Source organism: Pipra filicauda, unplaced genomic scaffold (genome assembly GCF_003945595.2).
Source record: "Pipra filicauda isolate LSUMZ 115617 unplaced genomic scaffold, ASM394559v2 scaffold6_size6359152_pilon, whole genome shotgun sequence".
NCBI lineage: Eukaryota > Metazoa > Chordata > Aves > Passeriformes > Pipridae > Pipra > Pipra filicauda.
The window spans coordinates 1382959-1401009 of NW_024104865.1; the positions used below are offsets into that span (position 1 = coordinate 1382959).

General features: G+C 46.6%; 1 protein-coding gene across 3 annotated transcripts in view; it reads left to right on the top strand.

Annotated features, from left to right (window-relative positions):
• Positions 1 to 12990: 12990 nt before the first annotated feature.
• GALNT16 (polypeptide N-acetylgalactosaminyltransferase 16) overlaps positions 12991 to 18051 on the top strand; it is a 74103-nt gene continuing 69042 nt past the window's right edge. Inside the window, exon 1 of one of the 3 annotated variants that reach the window (XM_027717054.2) lies at positions 12991 to 13293. In XM_027717054.2, the coding sequence (XP_027572855.2) occupies positions 13090 to 13293 (204 nt within the window). In that variant the 5' untranslated portion in view covers positions 12991 to 13089. The other 2 variants (XM_039388978.1, XM_039388979.1) reach the window with 2 other exon arrangements.

The window sequence follows — 18051 nt, forward strand, 5'->3', positions numbered from 1 at the left end:
TATTGGAGCACATAAGTCCTCCTGCAGTTTTGGACAATGAAGGCAGCATGTTTGTCTAACAGGTAGATAAACCTAAGAGCTAAAAAAGGTGGGTTATCTGTATTTCACTCAGTTGGAATAATCACCAGTTAAAACAGAAAAACTTCCTGCTACCCACCATCCTTCTGTTGGATGTGTTTTGCTGCCAGCTCTAGCTAGTCAGTGGGTTCATAGCAAAAGCTTATTTTTCATTGTGCTGGTTTAAGAGTTAACCAGCAGGGGAAATGAACTCAACTCAAAGGAGAGATTATAAGTCAGAATAACAATTTACTGAAATAATACAGTAAGTACAATCATACAAACAAACAATTGGTCTTAACCCACAAAACCCAAATGTATAACCCAGTACCCTGGGGCATGAACAACGTGGTGTTCCTTGGGCCCCGCTTGAGTCCAAAGTAAGGGGAGAGGGGAAGAACCTGCTGGTGGGAGAGCTGTTGCAGTCTGGTCAAAAGTGGTGATTGCAGTGAGATGCTGGGGGAAGAGCTGTTGCAGTCTTTCTCTGGATCCCACAGAGTGGTTGAAAATGTTCCAAGACTCCAGGATTATATATCCTCCAGTTCAGGCAGAAATGCTCAGTGCTTCCCTCAGGGCGGGGAGTTCCACAAAGGGTGTGAGGACAAGAGCATCCTCCTATCTCACAGGCCTCTTAACACCTAGTTTATAGCCTGAGGAGTCAGGCTCTATGGGCAGAGGGTGCGAATAGTCTATTCACAACAGTTTCTGGGAAATGGCATGGAAGGCTATAGAATACACAGTTTTGGGTTACACCCATGCCATGATGAACTGGTCTCAGTTGTCCTAACTAGGACATTCATGATGGGCTGCAGTAGGGGACAAGGAAGAGAAGTTGCTGTAGCTAGCAGGTTTGCACTTGGGTCATAACGTCGGTTGTCTCTTGGCCTGCCTCACCCTAACCTTGGAGGGAAAGGAGCTGAAGGAAGGCTGAATGGGATCCTTGTCCTTCTCACTATCTCTTTTGCTGAAGACCTGCCACTCTGGAAGTAGAGTCCTGTGCTCTGCAGGGGACATCAGTGTGGAAATGTGGCTTACGAACAAAGTCCAGAACAACTGAGTTTGTCTAGAGGAAACAAAGAACTGAGAGACAAGAAGGTAAATAAGATACATATTGTGGTGAAGAGGAGGGAGATTTTTGTGGTCTGCTTTCTAGTCTAGCTAGGACAGGAGGCTATGGACTTAAATGTCAATGAAGGAGACGTGCTAGTCATGAAGAAAAGCTTCCTTAGGGTATGCATTGTTGCATGACACAGGTCACATTGCTTTCTTACAAGCACACCGAGTGGCTCCCCAGCTGCAAACCATCTGTGCTGCCCACTGACAAACCTGGAGGTGGTAAAAACTAAAATATTTTAGCTAACTCTGTCCATGGACATTCTGCTCCCCTCCACGCTATGTGCCCTCAGTCACCTGCTGCCAAGACAGGCATGCAGAGCTTCTCTCTGAACTACTTTAATTAACGTGCGCCTGCTCTGGATTTTTATAGCTCTTTAAAAAGTAGCTGTAAGTGGTATCTTGTATCAGAGGGAGGTTTTATATCACTGCTGTGAAGCTTGACATTGCTACTGCTGAGGAGGTGACCTTGGCACATGTTCCCTCCCCTTTGCTCCTCACACTATGTGTTAGCACCACACTTTGTGCTTCCAGTCGAATGCTTCAAAAAACAACACAGAAGTCAAATGAGGACTTTTTTTAATAATACAACTTAGTAGCTTTCCAGTAATCCCTGCTCCCTTGAGAAGAATTACAAAAACAGACCTCCAGACCTAAACAAACTTTCTCTTGTTAAATAAGTGCTCATTTTTTTTAAATCTCAGAACTTCACTTAGGGGAGACAGTGGAGTCTCACCAGCCTTATTTTTCTATAAAATCCCTGTGAGTTTGTTGGTTTTTTGTTTTGGTGTTTTTTTTTTTCCCTGAGAAGTTCAATGGAACTGCTGTACAAAGAAACAAATTGTGCTAGAATCAAGATGGGAATTATATGCCATTAAAACCAGCATGATTTTCTCACTTCTATCCTTAACAAAGATGAAGGGGAGAGCCTGAAAAACACAATTGAAGGGAATTACAAAAGTCATGGGGTGCTGTATGTTAGGCACACCACAAAAAAATACCCCATATGATCCTTGAGGATGGAGATGTAGGAATTGCTGCACTGGACTGAAGCTGAAATCTAGTTAGTTTGAGACAATTTCTCTGACCTTGGTGTCAGTAGTGAGAGTCTGGTTCTCCCTAGGTAGTTTGTTTTTCACACTTTATGTTTTCAGGGTGAAAACTGATTGATATTTCCTGTGGTAAAGAGAGCTAGGCAGAATTTTTGTAGCAAGCCTCCTATCACCAAGACGTGGCAGTGGCTGCTTTGCTGGAGCCGAGCTGTATGGTCAGCAGAATTTAATTTCACCTTCCCCTCTCCAAATACATGGCAGTGAGTAGACTCTCAATGAGTTGCCTGAAAAATGCCACCTAAAGTGACTGTATGTTTTTCTACAAACATGAATTCCCAAAATGCATTTAGGGTTTGAAGAGGGTGGAGAAAGACCCTGATTGATACAATACTGCTTCAGGTTGCTTCAGAAAGGCTCCTGCATGGAGGGACTGTCATTTAGTTAACAGTGCGTTTTACAAGGAAGAACTTCAAAGTTGTCACACAGAGTGATCTTTGACATACTCTATTCTCTAGCTGGCTCTTTGTTTTTTTAAGGATGGGAGATGCAGAGAGTAATAGTAAATGTAGCGAGAATGAAGCGCTGGTGTTCAGGCAGATTTGGTGCTAACAAGCTATTTTGCATGTTTTAACAATAAAGGTTGGATGCTCTAGGTGTGCTGGTTTAGTAAGTAAAAAAGGGCTTATCCACCCTCCCTCCTATATTTTTCAGTGGCTTGTGGTGATAGTGACATAAAAAGATGTTATGGAAACATATAACCATACTTTCCAATTACAATGTGTGGCAGAGGAGTAGGAACTCCCTCTGTGTATGTGTGCTAGCCTTGGCGCTCTGGAGATTTGACATGGAGGAGACAAGGAAGGAATTCGAGCTGCTTTTGTGGTCCTTATTGCCCCTACTGAAACTGCCTGCTCATGAACAGCTGCACTGTGCAGACAATACACTTGTAAGGTGGCTTGTTCATGTGCCAGGTGCAGAAATGGACAACAGCGGCAAAGAGACAGATGAGCAGATATCACTTGTTCAGTCTTGAGGAACACCATGGCTGTGTCTTCAAGAGTGAAAACTTAAATGTCAGTGGCCCTTACTAGTTGTGCCTGTTAATGCCCACTGAGATGCATCAAGTGACCTATTTTCTAAGCCAGTATAGACTGAATAGGACCCTCTGGATGCATTTGTCTCCGTCATGATAGGCAGAAATTTAGACCTTGCTTGCATAACATTAATTATTATTTTGATTAGAGGTAGATTTTTGGATGGTCTTTTTGTTTATCTAACTGAAATTTGATCTGATGCTGTCAAGGGGGGCGCAGAGGCCTGTTATATGTTTAAAGCTCATTGCCCTGGCAGTGTAGTGCTATTAACACCTCAAATCCAGCATCTGTGTCCATTCTGAGTGAGCTGCACCGATTTAATGCTATCAGTGTATTAAAGCAGTATTACTTGTATATCAACAAGCTCCTCTCTCTTTTAACAGTGAATACATGTAGTGAGTAAATTACATTTTTCTGACAAAAGAGAAGGCATTAAATCTGTGTCTCACCTCAAGCTCCAGGCGAGGTTCATTTATGCACTGCTGGCAGCCTGGACCCCTGCTGCAACCCAGAAAACTGGTACAAAGGAGCCTGCTGAGGAATTAGGCACTGGAGTGCCACTGAACTGAGGTGGACGGTTGTCACAGCACCAGGGACCAGCCCGCCTCGGGAGCAAAGGAGTAAGAGGCAGTACTGGGGAATGGAGCTCCTCTGCTTCTCACTTCAGTCATTGCAGACCTCACAATTTCACCTTTTGCTCCTGTTCCCTGTTAATATCATATCAAGGAGACACAAAACACACACAATGAATGTAGGAAGTGCGTCACTGCTCCTTCAGACAGCTCCCATGGGGAAGTCTATTCTTATCACTTGTAAAACCTCAAATCCTTAGAAAGGGCTGCTGATGCCCTTTCTGATGTAGGTAAGCTCATGCTTCAGCAGGTGGGGTGGTGGTAGGGCATTGCATCTCAAGTGCAGTGCAACTGGAAACAGTGTAATACGGCTGGAAAAAATTATTCCCGATTGTGGCACAATAGTTGGATTTTGAGCAACAGAAATAGAGTGAGATTGGGGCATTTTGAGGAGACCAAAATTCTGAACAAGATTTTCAGAGCCACAGCTGATCAGTCTTCAGAGACAGAAGAAAAGTGCTTTCCTGTCTGTCTGTGTCTGTCTGTCCAAATTTTTCATTTCTGACTTCTCTGGCATCCATAAACTATATTCTGAATCATGCTCAAAGCTGTGAAATCCTGACTTCAATAAATCCATATCCAAAGCATTACACATGGGCTGAGGTCAAGAAACTACAAAATAAGCAGAGGCATAAAATTAAAAGTAACTGAAACCCTTTCTGTATCTTGATACACTGGCTGCAGCTCATTTATTGACTTCTGCTCAGTCTGGGGCAAAAAAAATGGGCACCTAGATGAATGTGCATAGTCTGCCTCAGTTCAGTCTATGGAAGGCAGTGCCAGGTTGCTGGTTCCAATGCTTTATTAGTGAAAGAAATGCAACTGAGCCAAAAATCAATTGCAAATTTTGTTATTTATACTGTAGTGGCCGGTGATCTAACTATGGATGGAAATTTGGGTGAGCCCTAGCTCATGATGAATGGACAATGATACCATCACAAATAATTTCTGTTGCAGATGATTTAAAACAACTTCAGATTTAGATGGATATGGTGCTAGTTGCACCCCAGACAGCAGCTCTTCTGTCATCCTTTTTCCTCTCCCACAGAAGCCCATATTCACCAAGTTTTTGTAAGGCAGTTTTTGTTCTGCTTTGTCTGCCGTAAGAGAAATCCACCTTCTGTTCTCACTCTTCTTCCTCACCATACAAATAATATTCACTTGCTTTGTTAATTGGACTCTTTCCTCTTTCCAGCAGGCTTGTTCTGAAGCAGCCAGGGCAGTGCTGAGTGTGCCTGTGAGAGGAACAGCCTCCTGGATTTTCCTTGCAATGCATGGGACACCTGACTGAGGAATTCCTGGCTTTCCCCAAAATCACTCCTCTGGTTAGCAGTCTCTTGTGGCACCTCCCTCTGAGACTCTGTGAGGCTGGACTTTAATTCTTTAATTTCTAGATCCAATGGATATTTTTCGTTGTGTTTCCCATTTGTCATTCTCAGCTTTGCTGGTCCAGACCTTCCATTTCCTACCTCCTTGCATCACAGAGGGCCCTCAGACTGTGTTATTTAATGACAGGGCTAGTTTTCTGCTAACAATCAGAAGACACATCTCTTCCCTCCCTCACTGTTGATTACACTCTCACATGGCTTATTCTTAGCTCTTTTTTTTGATCCAGGAGCTATGAAGAACATTAAGGAGGATAAGGCAGGAGGAGGGAGATGTGAAGAAGTGGAGTGTTTGTTTCTCTGTGCATGGGGAGGTTGCAGAAGTTCCTGAGAGCTGGAAACATGTCAAAGCAAACTCATCCTTCAGAGCTGGTTGGGGACCAAATGGCCCTGTGAGACACAGCTGTCCTCCTATGGAGCTCCTCCCTGCACCTAATGATAAAGGGAATCTGGTGCCTCCTTCCCTCTGTGTCTGCTGCCCTCAGCTGCCCTTGGGGAAGAACTGCCAGGAAGGGAAGAGCTGCCTCCCATCACTGGGGACACAGGTACAGGGGCTGCTGCCGCCCAGCTGAGGCAGGAACACAGCACATGAGAGCCCAGCATGTGTCTGAGGTGCTGAGATGGTGGGGTCTGAACTTGCTCTGTGCTGGAGTTGGGATAAAGCCTGCCTAGCTGAGCCAGCTGCTTGGAGCAGAAAAAAAGCCAGGGAATGAAGTAGGAAAGACCAGGATCACACTTATGTATGGTAACATAACTGTTGGCAGGCTGAGATTGCATATACTGCACATGGGGCTTTAAAACTTGGGCCTATCAATATAGCTATTTTTGTCAGTATAGATTTTACTGCAGTAAAATAGCTTGTAAGTTCTTCAGTATGCCATTAAGCAATATGATTATAATTGTTGCACAGAGCCTTTTTCATCCTCTGTCTGTGGGGAAAAGTATGCTGCAGTGGACACATTTGTGGAGGAATTACATGTGCAAGTAGTTATATATTTGCTAGAGACGGCACATTTCTTGGATCTCGCTGTGACCTTCAAACAGAAATGGTCATCCTTGCAATGGTTCTTAGCTCCTGTGGGAGATATTTTCCTCGTCTTCAGCCAGCACCAGAAAAAGCGGTGTCTGCTGTAAACTTGAGTTGACTTAAAACTAATCTAAGGGTGTGAAATGTGCAAGCATGCATATGCATGTCATGATGTATCTCTGTATCTGGAAATACTGCAGTGATGTGCTGAGCATCTCTGCAGACATGCAAGTGTTCAAATGAAAGAGTACCACTTTCATTTACAGTGGCTTAAGCAGTTTCTCCCCCTCCTCACTCTGTTTTCTGACTGCTGTGCTCCGCAATGACAGCTCTTCATTGCCAAATCGTGCATTCAGGTACTGGAGACAATTACAAGGAAAAATGAGGGGTCATTTTTAAATAGTGAAATTTTTTATTTCATAATTCCTATCCCCTCTTATATGCAAAAGTGGTGGAGGTCATTTTGTTCAGCATATCCAAAGCATTCATCTATAGAGGAGGATAAAAATATTTGCCCTAAAATGTGACTATTTAAAGAATATGAATCTCACTTTCCCTATTACTATTACAAATGTAATCTTTATTACATTTCTATATTGTACAGTGTGCATTATAAAAGTTACTTCCTAATGATGAAATCCTTTGCCTTTCAAGGACAGATAAAAAGTCTGGGACTCCTCCATTTGGGGAAGGAAAGGCTAGCCGAGAGGGCAGAAATCATGGAGGCAGTGAATAAGGTGAATGGAGAAGTGCCATGCACCAAATTCCACTGTTTGGGGTCCAGGGGGCAATTGGTGTTGCATGTAGGAGGTTCCTTTACAACATATAAAAGATAAAGTGTTGTTGTGCAACATGTAGTGAAGTGTGGACATTGTTGTCACAACAGGTGGTGGAAGCAGATGCTATTAAGAGGTTAAGAAGGTGAATATGTAAATGTATAGGCTCTATTGCCATAAACAGATCCTATAGGGAATAGAAGGATGGCATCCCATAAAAGAGGAGCAGGTATGCCAGGGGAATATGAAAGGGACAGACTGCAGGAAGGGGCCAGGTTCATGAGTTCTCCCTGAACAGCATGTCTTGAGACAACTTCTGGAGACAGGGTAATAGGACAAAATGAACCATTGGTTTCCCTCAATTCAGTGTAACTTATGTTCTTACTAGTATGTCCCAAATGCTACATTTTCTAGCAGTCCTTTGGGATGTTTTATAATAGACAGCCTCTGGTGTCAGGTGTCTTCATGGTGAGGCTGTCAGCCAGCTGTCACCAGCACTGAGGGGTTTTGGAGAAAAATTCTGTCCTCAAGTTTGTACCTTCAAATCTCTTTTCATTCCATGGGACCTGATCTGCAAACCAGGGAGCCCCATGTGCCTGCTACAGAAGTTAGGGCTGGAAAGGGTCTGCAAGTGTGGGGATATGAAACAGGGATGATGTAAACTCAGTTCCCTAAAGCAAATGCTCTCAAAAAGCTCATTACCTTCGGCCGGAGCCAATTGCTCCCAGCACCTTGCAGCATCAAAGTCAGGCCGGCTGCCGTGGAGGTTACATGTACCTGCACTGAGATCCCAGCTGCCTTCAGGGAGTTGGCTCTCACTAGTGCTTCTCTCGCCACCCTGACTGTCATTTTACTTTTAGTGCTTCATTAACTTTGGGTTGCAATATGGCACAGGTCACCTTGACTTTCTTATCTTCCCATGCTGCCTCAGTGATTAACCTGAGTGTAGGAGAGAAACACTGAATGTTAATACTGAAACCCCAATAAGACTAATGAGAAGAGCTGAGCAAGGAGAGGTAGGTACATGACACACAAGCTGCTGACCTGTCCCAGTACCGGCAGCGACTGGGGGCTGGAGCTGTGCAGGGATTTAAAATCCAAGTCTTCCCAGGCATAGCTGTCACTGCTGAAGTTTTCCAAAATGACCAGACCTGCATGATCCTAGTTCAAAGGGTTCCCAGCCTGGATGACTTTCTAAAGTCGTGAAAGAACAGCAGCTTCATTTCTGAAAGATCTTCAAAATAATTTAGCGGCGTATTTGTGGAAGCTTAGCAATACTGGGATTGCTGTTTATAGAGAGGAATGCTGTCAGGCTCAGATTGTGTACCTTATTCTTCAATCAAAAACAGTGCCATGTGGATGGTGTTGTCTGTTCGTTGCCCCATGAAGCCCCTGGTGTCTTCCAGACTGACATAGCCGCTTGCTGACCTGCTGCAGGTCAGCAGTTTATACCGGCTGCAACTCCACCAGGGCTGTCATCTCAATAAATATTCTTGCCATCCTTGATGTCTGCTTTACCCACCTCCCTGGGAGTAAAGATGTTCCAGTATAGCACAGATGGAAATGCTAGAAACTTATAAATATTTAATATCTTATTGTTCCTGGATTGTACTCCTGATATTACAGGCAGGGATGTCTGATGTCCTCTGGACTCCAACCCCTTTCCTGGCTTTTTTATACACTCCAGTTGCCACTTGGAGACAGACTTTGATGCCAGCAGGCAGATTATGGCATCAGGCTTGCTGCAGCAGCACTGCAATGGCTCTGGAGTTGACTGATCCATCACTCCTCTTTCTGGCCTCCCTTCAGCCTGGAGTTTCTCATGCTTAGTGCAAGGGCTGGAATGTTTTGGAAAGTTTTCCATTAATTGCCCAAGGCATTTTCAGTAATAGAGCTTCAAAAATACATTTCTGTGATCTTTAGGAAAGTTAAGCATCTTTCATTGCACTATACTCAAACCCAGTCTGCTGTGCAGGGTGCAAGCCCCTTTTATGGGATGTGTGAGAAACTGGGTGGGATATTTTTCACAGGTTATTTCCCTGATTGTTGTGTTTTCACATGGAATTCCTCTGTAGTGGAAGACAGGAGTTTCATCATTTTACCAAAAGAGCATTTCAAACTGCTCCTCCTTTGCAGCCAAGAAGACAGTTACAAGCACTAACCCGGTAGCTACATTGAGCTGCAAAAGCCTTGAATTTCTATGAGGATTAAATTGCAGTTCAGGTCACAGTCATTGCTGTGATGGGATGCCAGTAAAGGAGAGCAAATTGTCATCTGATTGTAATAAAAAGATTTTATTGTTAATTAATTCTGAGTACCATAAAAAGTGCTATGTGCTTTACCATGAAGGTGGGAAATAAATTCTTATCCTAGAAAAGATGCAGCAAGGAAGAGAAGTAAATGATTTGAGGTGAGAAAAGGAGATAAAAGTGGTAGGAGGGAGAGCAAGGCTCGCAACATGAATCAAGTTGATTATACATGGATCTCCTAGTTAATAAGTTGTATTAATATGTAATTATGGCTACTTAAATATTTATTCTGTTTCTGCACTTTTAAAAGATTGTACAATGGGTGTATGAATTTAGAGCATTGTTCTGGGCTGTTGATCATTCCTGTCCAATTCTGCCGTAACACCACTCCTCACTAAGGCTGCATCTAGTCTTGTGGTGGCAAAACAGGTGGGTTACCTTGCTTAGAGGGGATTAATGGCACTGTCTCCTAGGGGGTAGAGAGGGTGTCCTGAATCCCAGCTAACCATCTCTGAAGATTTTCCTGGCTCTTCCATACTGTCTTGCCACTGTTAGCCTTCTAGCAGGTGTTTTTCTCTTCATACTTGAAGAGCACAAGTGCAATGGGGAACTGTTAATTACAGCTCACTGGGAATTCTTCTGTAGGCTCTCATTTTCCTTAAGAAACATGCCCATGAAAGTAATGTTAAGATTACAGTGACCTTAAACAACACTTAAGACAATGTTTCATTGTACAATTTAAAGCAACTGAAATCCTGGTTTCCAGTTAACTATACGCTATTTGACTTAATTTGGCCCTAAGTCACTGTCCTCCATCACCTTACTGTTTGCACACTGACCAGAAACAATGTGGCCCGGAACATATTTCTGTCCTGGCCAGCAGATATGGCACCCTAGACAACTTATCTTCCATCAAATGCAGAACTAATTGGCATCCACCATCTGTACCTATTCTGATTGAGCATCAGGATAAATTAGGGATGAAGCCCCTCCTAGGGGAGAAATTTATCTGACTGGCCTTTTTGTGGTGCCTGTGGCAGTGAAGGGCTGGAGACTACTTGAACAGTGTCTAGCTCTAGGCAGGGCATGATCAAGACAAGCTGTTACACCTTGCAGTTTCCCAATGGTGTCTGAGGCCAAGGATGTGGAGGGTGATATATGACCTGCAGCACAGCAGTATGGACTTTCAGAAGCCCACACACATACCCATGCCCTCTGACCAGTATGAGAAAGCTTTCTCAGACAAGGAGAGTATTTCAGGGAGTTTAGGAATTTGGCCAACGTAGATGAGTAAGGCAGGTAACATTTTTCTTTTCTAACTCTTTTCTTTTCAACAAGCACATGGTAGAGGATAGCATACTCTGTCATCTTGGCATTTTGGTATGGCTAAACATGTCTCAGAGGTTTATAGGGGTATGATTTGGATCTGAATGAAAAGCATGGTGAGATGTCATGGTCAGACTATCAGAGGGGCCTCTCCTCCATTATGGGGAAAGAACTTCATCTCTTTCTGCCCATTGAGACAAACATTTCCCCTTCTCCCTCATTTTTTTGAACCGAAATCAGGGATGAGCTGTGAGTCCTCTCCCTTCAATAGGCAAATTGCTTTCCTCCACTCCTACCAACCTCTTCCTAACATGGAAGCAGACCACTGACCCTGCTTGGGAAAAGACCAGGAGCTTCACCAGGGAGGGTGAGTGTCCAGCCTAGGGATCAGCCAGAGGAGGAAGAAGGAGCCACTTGGTGGCAGCAAGTTCAGAGAAAACATCCTAAGACGTCTCACCTCCTGGGCACTCTGCTCTGCCCATGCAGAAGAAACTCCCTGAGGAGTGATCTCTTGTGAAAAATCCTGGGAAAATTCCTGAACTGGGGCTGCTCTTCCCTTGATGCCATGAGGAGCTCAACTGCTGACTGGCTGCAGGCAAGCAGAGCTGCTTCTCTCTGAGCAAGTCTTCTCATCCCAATTTATCATCGTAACATGCTACACTGGTTTCTCTCTGGAGCATGACCTGCTCTAATCCCTGAACTCTGATGCTAATTTTCTTCATATGTTCTTAGCTAAACTCTGGATAAATTTACTCAAAACAGTTTCCAGAGTCTAGACAGACCTTACATTCATGTTTCGGATGGCACTTCCGTGCCTGGAGGCCACAAATATAGCAGACCTGATTTCTCAGGTCAGAGTAGTGCTATGAAAAACCTTTTGGTGTTCTCCAGATGTTACACAGTTGAAAGCTCAGCTACATTTTCTGTCAGATGACTGCAAAAACATGCACTGTGTCTCACCATAACTATAAAGCAGCCATACCTCATTTTTCTGAAGAGAAATCTGAATGATGCTTGTCTTTTCCCCTGCAACAAAGATCACCTCAATTTTATCTGGGCAATTTGGGACACCAGATCTCCTAAATGATGTTACCTGTCAGACAAAGACACAAAAATGGCTTCTCAAGAGCACTTTTTAATATTCATAGCTTTAGGAGATCTCTTTCTTTTCTGGAAGTGGTGGTTCTAGAAATAGCATTCTGCCCTGAGTGCTAGCACGTACAAATCTGATGGATGAATTTTATACTGTACTGTACTTCAGGAAACAAGCAGTGTGCAGGTAAACCTGAAAGGGCAATTTGATCAGGAGGAAGGTAGGGCAAAAAATTACTTAGAAGCCTTATTGACATTTTCTGTACTATAATGCAAATCCCCTAATCCCCTCATCAGGTGCCTTGGAAGCACCCACATTTTCTAAGCATTTGTCTTCACTGCTAATTTTTATTGCTATCTCCTCCTGCTCTCACAAGCTACCTTTAAGCTGTAGCTGCACCACAGCTGCACTGTGCCTAAATGAAGCTTGTTTTCTCAAGCTGGATGGTCTGTTGCTTAAGCTGCCCTCAGGGCTGAATTCAGTGAGCTTTTTACTGCTGTAGCTTTGGCAGTGCCCTGTAATGGGGAATTGTATCATCGTTGGCACTCCACTGCCATGCTTGCCCTCTTGCAGGGCTTGAAAGGCCTCAAGGCTGTGGTGCTGGCCCAGGTGCCCAGTTCTTGTGCCAGTGTGTGACTGCTGTGTGGTCGTGTGTAGCAGCAATGGGAACGGGTGCTTGGGCAGCTCCATCATCAGCCCGAGAGCCTTGCTCCTGTGAACCACACGAGCTTCAGTACGAGATGTGCTCATCTCCATGGAGTGGATGCCTAGATCCCGTGTGCCATGGGGTGCCACGGTGTATTGGCTGGTTACTTCCCCTACGGACACGAGTACCGCGTGGTGCTGGGGCCAGCGAGGACAGGGACCCGGGCAGGCGGTGCAGGAGGGCAGACTGCTGTGCTACCCGCGTCCCAGCAGCTGCCCCCTGGGGCTGAGCCCGTGTTACCTGCGCCCCGCCACGTGGGCCCTGCCGCCCCCTCCCCGCTTCGGCTGCAGCGCTGAGCGTACCCTCAGCTGCATCTCGCCGGCAGCCTGCCCCGGCTCCTCGCGCCGTCCAGGCCGGGAGGAGGAGGAGCAGGAGGAGGCGCGGAGCCCTCCGCCCCCTGCGGCGGAGCGGGCGAGGCGTTAGGACCCGGCGGCGGCGGCTGGGCGGTGCGGGGCCGGGACCGGAGCGGTGCGGGGCGGGGGGGAGCCGCGCCGCCGCCACCGCCTCCTCCTCTCCTTCCTCCCACAGCCGCCCCTGCCCGTCGAGGCAGCGCTCCCAGGCTCCCCCGGGGCGCTCGGCATGAGGAGAATCAGGGCCAATGCCATCGCCATCCTGACCGTCGCCTGGATCCTGGGCACTTTCTACTACTTATGGCAGGACAACAAACCCCGCTCGGCGGCCGCCGGCAGGTCCGCCGGCAGCGGTAGCGGCGGCGCCCGGAGCGGGCAGAGGACGGCCGGCAGGCTGGAGCTCCGCCGGGAGGAAAAGACCATCCCCCTCATCGTGAGTGAGCGGCGGCCGCCGGCATCCCGTCCTGCCGTGGCGGGGAGGGATGCTCGGGGAGGGAGCCGCCGCGGCGGGCGCGGGGTGAGCTGGCGAAGGGCTGCGCTTTGCCTTCGGGTTGTTTTCTGTTTATTTTAGCGTTCGCGCTTGTCACCATGGCAGCCGCTACAATCGGGGAGCAGGGTGGGCACGCTCAGGGTAATGTCGTGGGTAAAGTGTTTGCGAGTTGTCTCCGCCGCTATCACTCAGCCCGGGCTCTGCTCCTCCAGCTGAGAGCGACTGCCCTTGGCCGGGGAAAAGGGCGGGTGAAACAGCTGGAAGGTTTTTGGTTCGCGTTCCGGAGACGCATACATACACATATGTATACGCACAGGCATGTATGTGATCACAGTGCTTTGCCGTCAGGACCAGCAAAGAGCCATGACCTCTCACAAGCCCGTCCTCCGGCCAGCCGGGCTCTGAGCATCGGGCCGGGGGATACGAATGGCATTACACTGAGGGATTGTGCAATCCTTACCAGCCTCTACCTCAGGCCCCTCCGTTTGGAGAACCTGGACACCACTCGTGAGTTTTGTCTCTTTTAAGCCAGAGACAATAGCCTGTGAGTCGGGCTCATACTAGAGTCTGGGCAGGGTTGTAGTTGGATGAGAGCCCTCAGGCCTCCTTCCTATCCTTAGGAGTGGTAGCAGTGCCCTCATGTGCTACTTCAGTTTTATTGAGAGCCGCACACTGCCTTCCCTGGGTATCTCTGGGCTCAGTGAGGTGATAAAATCAAGCTCCTGACTTAAGGATGATGAGAATCTTTCTACTCTGTTTATGAAGGTGATTTGTCCTCTCTTCAGCCTGTATAACAGCATCAGTAAAGCTCTCCCAACTCTAGGCAATAGCTTCATAAAAAATAAACCAGCCCCTGGAGCAAAAAGTGGCCCAGCAATACTATTCCCGGGAGCTGAAGCAGTTTGGGAACTGCACTTTGTGTCACTCTTTGGCTGCAGATCCATTTGTCAGCTGGTTATGCACACATGGAAGCGAACAAAAGCAGCAGCTTGATCAGAGTTGGGGCAGGGACTGGGCACTGGGGCTCTCCACTTCCTCCCTCGACTGGCACTGGGGTTTTTGGCTGTCTCTCTTTTCGCCAGCTGTAAAGTGGGGGTGGAAGATGTATGTATGAGTATTTGGAAAGCCTTATGAATGTTTGGAAAATGCTGTCAGAACACTCCCAGCCTTCAGGCAGCAGGGTGGAAACCCTTCAGATGAGACCCTTGGCCATTGCTTGCAGCTGCCAAAACTCAAAAGTCAAAACTGAGGCTCATGGGTAGAGTAAGGATGTTTATTTCCTGCTTGCTAGGGCCGTGGGCTTCCAGCAGTTCAGTCTGCTCTGCTGTGCATCTCTATGGATCTCTGTGCATCCTCCTCTATGGAGCAGGACTGTGGAAATTAGTACAGTGAGGTGAGGAGCTCTGTGCGAGTCCTGTTATTGCTGTAGCCCTTTAGGCACTCAGGAAAATGCTCTCAGGCTGGCCAGGGCTGAATTGAATAAACAGAGGATTTAGAGCACTCCTGTCTTTTTGATTCCACCTTAGTGGCAGAGGAAGCTGTCCCTGAGCCCCTGATTTCTTGTGTGTGCTTGAACAAGCTGCTCTGGGAGTTTTATTCTTCCATTTCACCGCTTATCCCTTCTGGGTTTTTATAGCGTTTACTTTACTCCCTCTCAGAGGGCTTGTGAGGTTGCCCGAGTCCATATCATCTGCCAAGCACCTTAAAATCCTCGGGAGGAGGATGCTGTGGCAGCGCCACACATTGTTATATTGCTGCTGTTTGGGGGGAGGCAGTATGTGCTCATGGCTAACCACAAAGCCTCTCCTTACAAGATGTAGCACCGCGCAACAGCCACTCCAGATCTGGTCCTGTTCTCAAAACGATGTAAAGCATCCCAGCTCTGCTCCATGCCTGAAATCCCTTAGCAAGGAAAAATATTTGTCCTTTGCCTCTCCTCTCCCTCTGTCACTGGAATCCCAAGATGTGCCGGCCCCCTCCAGTATGTCCTGACCCCCGAGCAGTCAGCAGCTGAGATGAAGGAGGACCCTCTCCTGATGCACCTGATAGTGGGGCATGGTGGAAATATGACATTCTGACCTGCCACGATCCATTTACATAGAGAAGAGAAACAGGAGGGGTTTGTGGTATTTGGGCTTCCCCTCATGCATGCAGAGTGGTTTCCCTAGGGTTTGGTGGGTTGCTGTGAGAGGCAATCTGGTAAAATACAATATGTGTGCTCCTGTAACTATGCAGTGCCATGGCTATGGAGAACTTGATGTGCTTCACTGCGATGCACGTAACGAGCCAACTGGGCCATGGCGTCTGCCTGAGCTGCTGGGGCCAGAATCAGGGAAGTGACTGTAGGTGAGTATGGGGTGGGAAGGTTGGCAGGGGTCTGGGGATAACCCCCGCAGGGGGTGACATCTAGCTGGGTCTGAGCAGTTGGTCTTGTGGCCGAGTTAGCTGTGTGAGCCTGCAGGGCTGGTTACGCCAGGGCTGTAGCTGTGCATGTGGCCCTCAGCATGGCCTGGCTTCATCTGACTGCGTGACATGTGGGCTGTGGCAAGGCCCACTGCCCTGTCCCAGCCAACATGGAAAATGTGCCACATCAATTGCTCTGCTGGAGACATAACGAATCTAGAGAAGCAGCTATCCTTTGGCAGTGTAGAGCCCTCGACCCCGAGTTAATTCCCATCAAAGTTAGGTTCCTTGACTGTCATGGTAATGTGTAATGGCAGTCTTGTGTAAGGGGAGGCGTGCCTGTGCTCTGCCTGCTTCTTGTATCCCTGAGTAGCCACTGAGACAAGCTGTCCATTTTAACCATTTTTTGGTTTCCTCTGCTCCTCATGAGTGATGGTTTTGGAGTTCAGGTTTGGGCTCATCTGCAAATAAGAGTGACTTGTGACTTATGAGTCTATGGAAAATATTTTTTCAGTTTTTTAAAACTGGCTGCTCTTTTGTCTGGGAAAAAGGAAAAAAAATCTTTCTTTTGGATGAGTGTGTCCAAGAGTTCTGCTTTGTATCTATGCTATGACATTTCAAATCCTTGGCAAATGAAGGTGCATTGCATGGGTTTAAAAATTGAAGTGCTTTCTGGGCTTGTAGTTTTCTTCTTTATTCTCTCTCAATGTGAAGAATAAAAATCACCTCAGGTAAACTGTAGTTGATTGCAAGTCTCAGTTTGAAACTGATTTTTTACTTGTTGACCTCATGTTTATTAGCACAACTTTAAACTTAAAATCTGGTTGTCTGATTCCCGGAGTCAGCAAGGGAAATCTTTGAATATTTAAGTTGGGGCATGGGGCTATCAGAAATCAGTGTCTCAGAAGCAGCTCATGTATTGAAAGTGATCCTACAGATCTCTTCTTTATACATAGAAATCTTGACATGTGGTCTCTCTGCAATAGTGTTGAAACAAACAGGCCCTAGAGATGCCTGAAATAAAAATTCAGAAATTGGTAAATGTCAGGGCTGACTTGGTGACACACTGAGCGCCTGCATGTTTCCCCTTCCACTTGCCACGGAGGATGGAAACACAAGTGAGTACCACAGTCCCAGGAATGCATTTTTATTTTGGAGCACAGCTCTGGCAGTTGGTTTGTGTGTTGAGTGTTTCTGAAGGATAGACTTCTTCCTTGAGCTCTTTTCTGTCCCTCCCAGGCAAAAAGTTGTCCTGTCCTCCAGGAAATTTCCGAGGACCAGAAGTTTTGCAGTGTGTCTTTGGAAGGGTTTTGGCATCATTCCCACACTGTGTACCTCATACTGCTTGTTTGCTTTAGTATGGCACTGATGGCAGAGCCCATCTGTTTTTCCACCTCTGAAGATTGTGGCATGGGAAGCTTGTCCAGCATACTTGTGTCCTGTTGAAGAGAGAAAGGCCATTGCTGCCATGTGGGCAAAGCTTGTTAGTGAGAGGGGTGGTTGGTAGTAGCTTTGAAAGAGGAATTTTTCTGTTGGCTGACCGTAGGCTGAGGGTGGGAGTATTTGCTCCCATTTCCCAGTCAAAAGCTGGATGTGAGGCTGCCCATGGGCTTCTCCATCTTGCTCACTTCTCTGAGGTGTCATGAAAGCAGCAGCTCGCCTGAAAGATGGAGACAGAAGAGTACTGTTATTTAAATGCTCTGAATTTTGTTAGGCTGGTGCCCAATTGCTCTTTGGAGCAGATATGATGCCTGTTATCTTTGTCAGTTGCTCTTTGGAGCAGGTATGTTGTCTCTTGTGTTTGTCCTGCCAACTTTTGTGACCTGTGTATTTCCTCTGTGACCCCACTAGAGCCTGTTTGGCAGTGGAGAGACCCTATATTGTAATGCTGGCTCAGGTTGCCTGGGCTCAGCCCTCCTGGCTGTTCCCTGCCTCATTGCTTAGCCATGTAAAATGAGCACTGGGGAGATGAGATCAAGGCGTCTTATTTCCTTATAGCAAAGGCTTTCTAAATGCTCTGCAAAACCTCACTGCCTGTGGTGAGACAGCGAGCAGGAGACTCCTCTGGGATGCTTTGCTGAGAACAGGAGGTATCTGAAAGCATCGAACAAGCTGGTGAAGAAAGATGTCAATTGTTTGATTCCCCCATCTTATTCAGCTAGAGAATCAGCAGTGGCTGGGGTCTACCTGCTTCTCTGAGTTGTCAAACTAGCACATTTAAGCACCATGTAAGAGCCCCTTGATATATGCTCTTCAGACCCTGGTACACCTAAACTTGGCCAAACAGTGTGCTCTGCT